This window comes from Terrapene carolina, unplaced genomic scaffold, assembly GCF_002925995.2.
Source record: "Terrapene carolina triunguis isolate 2854851 unplaced genomic scaffold, T_m_triunguis-2.0 Scaffold629, whole genome shotgun sequence".
Classification (NCBI taxonomy): Eukaryota; Metazoa; Chordata; order Testudines; family Emydidae; genus Terrapene; species Terrapene triunguis.
The window spans coordinates 9378493-9389311 of NW_020664980.1; the positions used below are offsets into that span (position 1 = coordinate 9378493).

Here is a 10819-nt window from a genome sequence, read left to right on the forward strand (position 1 = left end):
GACAAAGCCCTGGCTGGGATGATCAACACCAACTAAATCCTGCTTTGAGCAGGGGGTTGGACTAGATGACCTCCTGAGGTCTCTTCCAACCCTGATATTCTATGATTTTAGTCTCCACTCCTATTCCAAAATTCAGTAATCTAAATTTAATCAATGAATTTATTTAATAATATGATTCTGTTAGTAGCTTGCTAACTGAAACACTCCACTAAACATTTTGGAACTAGTTAAATGGAATGTTCGTAAAAACAAGTTGATATTGGTTTTCAGTACAGTGAGAACTACGCAATAGTGCTATGTGAGACGGCAGAATTTTAAAACAGGATACAAGTTAGCAATAGAAGTGACGTATGTTATTAATACAATGACTCCTTTTCCACTTTACTGTTCAAGCAATCAAAAAATGCAGCCTTTTTCACTCTCAGAAACACATCATCAATTCAAAATATGATGACCAAAAGTATCAAACCTGAATACCTAAATCCATATTTAGTCACCCAAATAAAAGAAATGCTTAAATATGGACTTAGGCCCCTGGCTTTAGGAAATCAGATTTGGAAGTGTTGACCTATATGAAATATTGCCGTTAAGTCTATTCTGGAGTCATGTGAACTAATTCTCAATAAGGCACAGAACAATTGTACATTTTTCCTTAGATTGGAAACTGTTTTGTGAAAGCAGAAGAGAAAACTGCAAAATATTCTACTTGCACTGAGATGGAACACTTAGCAAAGACAAGGGGATATAGGTCCTGATCCAGCAAAGCATCTACGCATGTACTTAACCTTACACCCACGAGTGACCCCACAGAAGTCAATGGGACTATTCATGTGCTTAAATTTTAAGCATGTGCTAAAGTACTTTGTTGGGTCAGGGCCTTAAAGCTGTCATGAAGGAGAAACTGGGAACTGCCCCGTCATAAGTGACTGCGTTTAGGGCCAGGCTAGGAAACTCTATGTTCCTGGAGCCCTATAGGGCCTGTGTAGCTGGTTCTATGCCACCTGCTCCTGCCCTGCTATGTCGATGGATGGTGTGTTCATGTCTCCTGAGAATAGGAGAGGTGAGGAGCACTGCAGCTATCCTTGGAAGAGACCTTTGGCTTCTCCAGTTTGCAGCAGAGACTGAACCCGGATTGTAACATCTCCTCAAGCCCCAGATGTCTCACGCAGAACTCTGGTGCAACTGAAGACTAGCCCATAAAGTTTGAGCACTTCATTTGCAAAGGCAAGAGGCTCTGCAATCTTGCCTTTCATTTTCTCAGCTCTTTCAATATGGTTTTCAATGCACGTGCAAGAGAGGAAGGGAGAGACAGATAAGAGAAGGGAGATTAAGAAGAAGATTTAGATTTCCTGTTTTCTGGTCACAAAGATATAAACACGTATTAGTTAGCCCACTTTTTACCCACTGCAGGAAAAGAAACTTCTGAGAGCCACCTCCTGCTTTTCACTGCTGCTAATATATCTGCTTGGAGGGCATTCTATAAAAACAGCAGAGTATGTATGCAGCCCCATCAAACTAGCAACTTGCTATTGTATTTTGACTCTCTGGTGCTCAGATAGAAAATGCACAGATGCATGAGCACGGAAGCTAGGTAATAACTCCTCCAGCTCACAAAATGTCTATGAGCAGCTCACAATGTACCACGTTTTGTTGTTCACATTTCCACTATGTTTTAGCTCGGTGTTGCCTTTATGAAAATATCTGATCTGTTCCTTTGCTGTAATCTTTTCCCATCCTGAACAGGTCTTTGTTAGGGGCATCACAGTCAACGCAGTGCGAGGATTCCCGATGAGTGCAGCCATGTTTCTTGGATATGAACTTTCACGCAAAGCACTAAGAGGAGACCAAGCTGAGACCAATCCTTAACATCCAGGTCAGCTTCACAAAGATCTTTATTGATTTCACAGCTGCCAACGCTATTAAAAATAGAGACCTCATCACTGAAATCAGAGGAATTTGTGGTTGCCCAGAACTTCTGAAAACCCTCTATCTAAGGTACTTACGTGGCCACCTCCCCATAGGATCTGAGCCTTTCACAGTCTTGTATGTGTTTATCCTCACAACACCCCTGTGAGGTAGGGAAGGGCTATTTCCCCCATTTAACAGATGAAGAATTGATGTGCAGAGAGGCTAAGTGACATTCCTAGGGTCACACAGCAGCAGCTTGGGATAGCCTGAGTACAAACCTGCCCTGACCCCGTGAGCCTCTGCCCATGCTAATCCTGGCTACACTGCTATTTTTAGCGTGCTAGCTTCAGTAGAGCTAGCGAGGGCCTGTCTACCCATGCTGGGAAGGACCCTCCCAACTGCAGTCTAGACGTACCCCAAGATGCCTAAATATGGATTTAGGTACCTAACTTTAGCCATCCAGCATTGAAAGCCTTGGCCTAAGTGACAGTCTAGTGCAGTGGTTCTCAAACTAGGGCCGCCGCTTGTTCAGGGAAAGCCCCTGGTGGGCCGGGCCGGTTTGTTTACCTGCCGCGTCCGCAGGTTCGGCCAATCGCGGCTCCCACTGGCCGTCTTCGCTGCTCCAGGCCAATGGGGGCAGCAGGAAGGGTGGCCAGCACGTCCCTCGGCCCATGCCACTTCCTGCAGGGTCCCCCTACCACAAGGCCTAAGGAGGAGTGGAAGCAAGGCCAAAGTCTCACCCCACTTGAGGACCAGCCAGGCTGGGAGGTGGCTATCTGGGCTAGGATGCTCATGTGCTGCCTGCTCTCGGGCCTAGCATTTGCTACTGCTGAGATTAACCAGAGTAGTCAGTTTTCCATAAATGAATAACAAAATACATCCAGTGCACGCACCCTCTGAGCAAAAGTCCTTACATCACTGATTACATTCAAAGCATCATTCTCTCCGCATTACCGACTTTTAAACACATCATTCTCATCCAAGGACGCAATATTGCATGAGCCCATTGGGATGACGGTTGGGAATATTATTTCCTTTTCAATGCAAACTAAATTATATGTCATTTATTTGCCTATTCTGTATAAAATGGAACATGAATGAATTAAAACGGAAAGTCATGGGGAGATTTGCTATGAACTGTGTATCTGAATTGTTCTGCCCTGCATGGCATCTGTGCCTTAAACAGCCAGACTTTGGTTTTATTTGCTAAAATTTTGGAAAGAGAAGAATAGGCCAATACGCTCCCCTTCTCTTCCCAGCACAGAGCAAAGGAGCACAGAAGACTTAGAAACTAGACCCATTATCCTGCACCATTAAGTCAATGGGAGCTTTACTATTGGCTTCAATGAGCACAGGATCAAGCCCCAGCAGAGGAAAGGGGGAAGAGCCAGCAGAACGTGCTGCCTGCTGTCCCCATGTCTGAGCATGCCCATCTCTACCAGAGGAAGAACGTCTCCACCATCAGTCTAGTCCCGGATCCATGTGGCTGGGGCCACTCTTACTGCTGGATCCCAATAAAACCTTCACATTTGTTTGCCCTGCAAGATTTCCCTATTGTCTCCTTTATTTCACCCTCCAAGGCTCAGTAACTGGCCATCCCTGTAGTGCCATTTCAGCCATTTCAGCCTGCTCCTATCCCCAACGTTCTCCCAGTACTACTCCAGGATTGGACACAGAAGACCAGCCCTGTTTGAGAAACACTGGCCTAAATATTAACTCAAAGCTGGAAGCTGCAGGAGGGCACCCAAAATTGCACTTTCACGCAGCTTACACATTAACATGTGATTAGCTCTGACACATGGTATTGCAGAGAGCAATGAAGACGATCTGCCTTTAACTCTTTATTTCTAGGGACATTTTTTTTTATGGAAAGATGAAAATATAAATCAAAATAAACAGAACAAAAGCATCACATGAAACAATTTGTAAAATGTACTGAATGTATCTAGATATTCCATTTCATCCTGTAGAGTAGATGTGTGTATCTATTGATTATTTTTTGTGTAAAAATGTGAATAGCTGTGTTAGAAATGACCTAGGAACATGCCTCAGGTCCAGGGCATTATAGAACTTAATTTTGTGGGCTAAGAAATACAAGCAGAGCAAGACTGCTTGACACCTGCAATGTTATTACATCTGTTCACTGTGCCTTAGGGTTTCTTTTAATGCATGATATCACTTAAGGACCTGATTCTGCCACCCTTCTTCATGCTGAGTAGGTGAGTAATCCCATTTGAATAGGGTTGCCAGGCATCCGGTTTTCAATCAGAATGCCCCGTTGAAAAGGGACTGTGGCGGCTCTGGTCGGCACTGCCAACTGGGCTATTAAAAATGCGGTCAGTGGCACAGCAGGGGCCCAGGGCTAAGGCAGGCTCCCTGCCTGCCCTAGCTCTGTGCGGCTCCTGGAAGCGGCCACCAGGTCCCTGCGGCCCCTAGGTGCATGGGCGGCCAGGGAGGCGCCGTGCACTGCCCCCGCCCCAGTGCCGGCTCTGCAGCTCCCGTTGGCCGGGAACCACAACCAGTGGGAGCTGTGGGGGCAGCACCTGCAGTCTGTGAGGGCAGTACTTGGAGCCTCTCTGGCCGCCCATGTGCCTAGGGGCTGCAGGGACGTGGCAACCACTTCCTGGGAGCTGCAGTAACTGCCACTGGGATCCTGAAACTCCTCCCACACGCCTGCCTCAGCCTGGAGTCCCCTCCTGCACCCCGTGCTCCCACACACACCACAACCCGCTGCCCCAGCCCTGAGCCCCCTCCCACATCCCAAAGCCCTCATTCCTGGCCCCACCCCAGAGCCCGCACTCCCAGCTGGAGCCCTCACCCCCTCCTGCACCCCAGCCCCCTGCCCCAGCCCGGTGAAAGTGAGTGAGGGTGGGAGAGAGCAAGCAACAGAGAGGGGGGAAGGAATGAACAGGGGTAGGGCCTCAGAGAAGGGGCAGGGCCTTGGGGGAGGGGGAGGGGTGTTCAGTTTTGTGCCATTTGAAAGTTGGCAACCCTACATTGGAACTACATGTCTGAATAAGCGCATGAGGAAGTGAGCAGAAATGGGTTCTACATGTTTATGAAAAGTACATCCTGGAGCCAACTGTGCTCCTGGAAAGCAGTGCGTGATGGGAAATCTCCTACAGGGCAGATGGGATGTTAAGGCTTTAGGCCTTCTAGTGTATGGATAATATTGTTCAATTAAGAAAGAAAAAAAACAGACTCAAGTGGAATAGGCACTTTTGGCTAGGACACAGGTCCACTGAGATTGCTAAGCATTTTTAAAATGTTGGGGCTATTGTAGGGGAAGGACTCAGTCCAGCAAAAACATTTCAGACAAAATTAAGCCAATGTTTATGTGCTTTGCTGGAGTGGGGCCTACGGGAGGAGAGCTGGAGGGATTTGGGAACAGACTCTCACTATAGGATTTCCTTGTATTACAACATTTGTAAAAGTGCTAATCAATGTGTATTTTAAATCCTTTGTTCTTATGCTTTATTCTTTTCAGTCCTCCTTGCATAGACAGCACTGAGAGCAACATGGGTTTCTCACAGTTATTTTTATTGGTGTTTTTCCATTTGGAGCAATATAAGCCATCCTGAGATAGGTCCTCCAGTGCTTACTCAGCCAAACTCACATGAAATAGAAGCCTGCAGGAATGGGCCATAACATCGTAGCATATCACCTTAGTGGCAAAGAAGGAGTGGGGGAGAAAGTTAAATAATAAAACAGAAAAGAGAAGAGGTGGGGAAAAAAGTAAATTATTCAACAGGTGAGAGCACTGACCACATGATGGCACCATACCCTGTCGTAAGAAATGGGAAAAGGCAGCAAGAGTTGAGACCACTCAGAACTCTGCCTGGCTTCATTCAAAATGCTGACCAGGCTTGCAGGAAACAGGTCTGATCAAAACGTGTCCCAGTTTGACAGAACCATTTGCAGGCACTGGACAAATCTTTCGAGGAGCTTAGCTTGAGTTTAACAAAACCATAAACTAAGCAAAACACTGCAGCGTTGTTTCATGACACTTTCACGCAGATTTGCTGCTCGGACTTTTTTTACAGCATTGGTGGCTCAGTGAGAGAATTCTTGTCGGCCATGCAGGTGGTCTGGCTTTGAGTCTCAGCCAAAGCATCGGTTCTGCGGTGGGCTTGATGCCGAAATTAGGGAGTGAAGTTCTACGGCTTGGTTATGGAGATCAGACTAGATAATCATAATGGTACCTGCTGGGATTCAAGTCTATGGAGACGGACTCTGCAAAGGTTTAAAACCTGTCTTCAAAGTAATAAAGAATGAAGGGCTTAAAACATGTCGTGAGTTGATTATTTTTTTTTAATGGTTAAGATATTACTATTGTTGTTGTAGTTGACTGAAGTAGAGAAAATGCATGATGGAAATGTTCTCACCTTTTAATTGAGTCCAGTTATTGTGTCTGATGTTACGATTGGAAATTTCTCTGGATGATAACATCTCCCAGATACTTGTTTTTCTATCTTCTCCTGACCATTTTAGGCTTTTCTGGCTGAAATGTATGATGTGGGTACAGCATAGGGTAGTTATAACTCTAGTTGCAGATCAGCATTCACACTAAGATCTTTTTGAAGTCTTTGTGCAGGGGCTTGAGGATGCTCATTTCATAGGCTGCTGTTCCCCCCCGTTTAAAATGAGAAAAAAATCCTTTGTTTTAGTGTGTTTTTGAACTAAAGGCCTGATCTCCCACAGATGCTAGGAGCAAGGCCAAATTGCTCCCTAATGACCTGGAAATTTAATTTAAAGACTCTGTCTTTTAAAAAGTTACTGGGGGCTGGGACAAATTGTGCCTTACGGAGTTCGCTGGTACGCATGGGGAGCAGGGCCCAGCTGTTGAGCAGGGATGCAACAGCATGCGAGGGGTTCATGAACTCCCAGCCCCTCCTTGCACTCCCATGTGGTAGCTGGATACATCTAGGACCTATGGACTTGATCCCTTTCCCAGCGAAGTCACTGGTACTACTCCCATTGACTGCAGTGGAGACTAGCCCCCAAAGTTCACCTCTAGTCATCACTCAGGACTTAGAGTGATTTTTACTTCAAGGAATGGACTTAAACTTTTGTTAAACCAAAGTCCCCTGAAACAGTCTCATAAAGTAGTCCATTCCTGGTGAGTTGTTGGGGTCCTGGACTGTCCTGTTTGCCAGCCAATAGGACGTCTTGCCCACTGCGCCTACATCTCTCTCTCTGTTACCATGTGCACCGCATGACTAAGGCAGTACTCCAGACTGACCTAAGGACAGTATTTCTGGGATAACTGCTGCTGCAGGTCCAGTAGGGGCAGCGCAAGCACCGGGCCAAATCCAAAGGGAGTTTAGATACAATCTAATGTAGTGTAATTTACATTTTCATAGAGCCATACTGCATATGTCAACTTAGACTCTTTGAGATTTCCTTACTGAAATTCACTTATGGAAACTCACGTTGGCTCCTACCCATTACTTATTCCCTTCTTACACAACACCTTTGAATTTGGCTCCTAGTGATTTTTATAGATCCTGTTAAAATCATAGCTATGATGGCGCTGCACCAGCCAGGGATTTCTTCCACATCTAAAGAATCCCCAGCTGTTCACGTAAGCCAGCTGGATGGCCCTTTTGTTCCAAGAGAGCAGTATAAAAACACCACAGTAAAGACCAAAAGCTGGCCCATTGTTTTCAAATTATGTAACCAAAATGAAACAGCTTCAACAACGGATTCTATAGTACGAGGCACTTTACATTCTTATCTCTAGCATCTTCAAGACCACCACATAAACCAATATTCCCTGTGATGAATTTAATTTACCATGTGTCTCATATTTGATCTTCTCTCCCATTACATCTTTATGCTTTGTTTTTAAACCACAGATTATAATCTGTCAGAAATGAAGATATGAATTTTTTTTCTACAACTCTGAGTGAAATGTCATCTCCCCAATTTCTTTGAATATCCAGGTATGTTGTTTCATAGCAAACAGCACTCTGCTTAGCTAGAGAGTTATCATCTCTAACATACCACTGATTTGAGCTAAGAACATCAAATGACTTTTTGTAACCATAAAGGAAAAATAAAAGTGCATTCTAGGCAGGGCCGGCTCTGGCTTTTTGGCCGCCCCAAGCAAAAAAAAACAAAAAAAAAAGAGGGGGGGGCGAGCAGCACAACAAAAAAAAAAAAACCTGCGGCTGGGGAGCGGGCGGGAAGGGGGCGGCCAGGGCTACAGCAGAGGGCTCCGCTCCAGTCAGCAGGGAGGGAAGGAAGAGGAACTGCCCTGCAGGGCGCTCTGGTTCTCCGCACCACCGCCCCCTACAGGGCGGCTGGAGCGGAACAAGAACAAAAAAAAAAGCGGCCGTGCCGCCCTAGGATTGGGCAGAATGCCGCCTCCAACAATCTGCCGCCCCAAGCACCAGCTTGCTCAGCTGGTGCCCGGAGCCGGCTCTGATTCTAGGAAAAAATAATGAACTCCAGAGTAAGAAGTGGGGGAAAAAACGTAATTGTTAAAATTATACAGGACAGGCACACACATATGCATGCACTCCCCCCCCCATCTCCCCAGAATACAAATTAAATAAATGTGTTATATGTACATTTTGAGACAATGGGGATTTTGCCATTGTGTTCAGTGGATGCTGGATCCAAGTCTTAGAGAAAATTGTAATCAGAAGTTAAAGGAGCAAAAGACTTAGTAAGATCCACATGTCCTGCAGGACGGGAATGTCTTTTTTAATAGGAACTCAATGGTTTTTTATATGTAATTTACTCTTTAAGCCAAAAAACAAAACAAAACCCTGCAATACGGGTGGGGTATTAAGGCTTCAGTATAGGTCATCAAGTTCCTAGAGATAACATACATAGGCTCTTGAGTTATAGAGAAAAAGGCCATGCCTGGGCAACTAGCTGGACCACAACGTCCTGGTTCTGAAGAGGACCAAGAGATTTCCAATGATAGGGGCCAAGCTGAGTGTAAGAACTGGGGCTGATGAACGTGAGCTTCCTAAATGAAAACTGTTTAATCCATGTAACAGATGGATCGCTCACTGCCGAGGCGCCTCCTGCTGGTCATCTTGGGATTAGCTCAACTCCAGCTCCAGAGCGCTCTCTGCTGGACGGTGTCTCGCCTGCCTCAGGCCCCGTGTCCCTCCCGGACCCCGGTGCCCTTTACCTCGAGGTTCTGCCTTCCGCAGTACCCCCACTCTGGGTCTCGCCTCCCAGAGGAACCCCCACCTTGCCTCAGTGGCTACTGCCAGTCATCATCTAGCCCCCGTTCACTGGGGCAAACTGCAGTCTGAAATGGCCACTCATCACTGGCAAGAAGGCCGGACCAGCTGCCTCTGCCTATTCTCAGACTACACCTCTTTAGCCCCAGTACCTGCCTTGGGCTTTTAACAAGGCCTGCAGCCTGGGGGTTGCCAGGATGGAGCTCCCCAGCTCCTCTTGCCCTTCCCCAACACTGCTCTGCTTCAGGTACTCTTTTCTCTCAGGCAGCCAGGTCCTTTTCCCTCCAAGTCTGGAGAGAGACTTCCCAGCTCCTGGCCCCCAGCCCTCTTATCAGGGCCAGCTGGGCCCTGATTTAGTTGGCCACACCTGTAGTCAGCCACTCTCTCAGCTGCTCTCACTCCTTTGATCCTAGCCACAGCCCTCTCCAGGGCTGTTTTTAACCTCTGTTCTGCCAGAGTGGGGCAGCTCCCCCACTACAATCCTGTTTAATCACTAGTGTGATCTGGGCTCTAGGTTCAGGCATGAGAACAGCAGGTTCCACCACCACGGGACTCCTTCCTGTGACAGCAGATGCTGGCAGTGAAAATGATAAATGGAAAACCTTAAAAGATGTGAGGTTTGGTGACCCCTGCTTTCCTCTGCTTCTGGAGTCGGTTGGGAGTGAGATACTCTTGCAACAAAATACCCAGCAGAATAGGCTAATTGCTCCGAGGGCTTCATACTTTGCAATGTCTCAAGTGTTACCAGACCTGTGACTGCTGTACGGGCAGAATGGATCACCTGCAATGTTGCTTGACCTCAGGGTCTCTGTCACTGCACTGGCCTCTACAGTGCTGTTAAGTGAGACCTGGATGACTTAGATCTGAATGTATTTTGGGAATGACCTGCATAGGGAACTGGAAATGCGATGGTGTCCTCACCAGTTTGTTCTCAAGGAAAACAAAATTTGCCCTCTCTTCCTCCCTCCTCCCACTTGTGAAAAGAACAGGCTTAAGGACCCCTCAAAATATATGGATTCCCTAAGGGATGCATCCCTGCTGTCGCTCCCAGAATGACACCATTCTGGGGGGTTCTTCGCTGTAGAGAGAAGTCCTGCACAGATGTTAATACTGAGTATTGACTTTTACGAGGATGCTCTGTGGAACTGGTGCAGAATGATGCACACTCACCCATAGCCCACTTTCTCCCCATGCAGGGGTCCCTCATCCAGTGAAGAGGCTTCAGCAGAGGAAGGGAGAATGATGCTGTGGAAGTGGCATTGCTCCTTTCTGTGCCTCCTAGCAGGGCAACCCCTGTGGTTTTGACCCCTGTGCCCAGGGAGCCACAAAAGAGGAATTGTGCTGTGTAGAACTGGTTAAAAAAATGTTCATGGGTAGAAAATTGGGTTTTTGACTCAATGAAAATCTTCACAGAAAATATTTTCCTTGAAAATTTTTGAGTTTTGTCGGAACTTAGAAATGTGGGGAAGGTCAGTTTTGCCATGAAAAGGCAAAATTTTCTGCTGGAATAAAAACACGCCTCTTTTTTCTGACCGATTCAAGTACTATTTATTTCTTTATTTATTCATAATATCTAAAGATTTAATGATCAGTAGTAATTGGCTTCCGGGGCTCCAAACCCACAGAGACTATTTAAATTCTAAGGATCTCTCCAGTGACCATGCCTGATTAGAGCTGGAGATGTTCTTCATAGTAAGCTCTCACTT

General features: G+C 46.4%; 1 protein-coding gene across 5 annotated transcripts in view; it reads left to right on the forward strand.

Annotated features, from left to right (window-relative positions):
• SLC25A48 (solute carrier family 25 member 48) overlaps positions 1-10819 on the forward strand; it is a 48557-nt gene that overhangs the window by 26266 nt on the left and 11472 nt on the right. For 2 of the 5 annotated variants that reach the window (XR_003370176.1, XR_003370177.1), the window contains one exon: positions 1744-1873. Coding sequence is in view for 3 of the 5 variants with exons in the window: in XM_026659513.1 (XP_026515298.1) it covers positions 1744-1866 (123 nt within the window). In the remaining 2 variants the exon portion in view is untranslated. Of the gene's footprint in view, positions 1-1743; positions 2445-3167; positions 3800-10819 lie in introns of those variants that run through there. The other 3 variants (XM_026659513.1, XM_026659514.1, XM_026659512.1) reach the window with 3 other exon arrangements.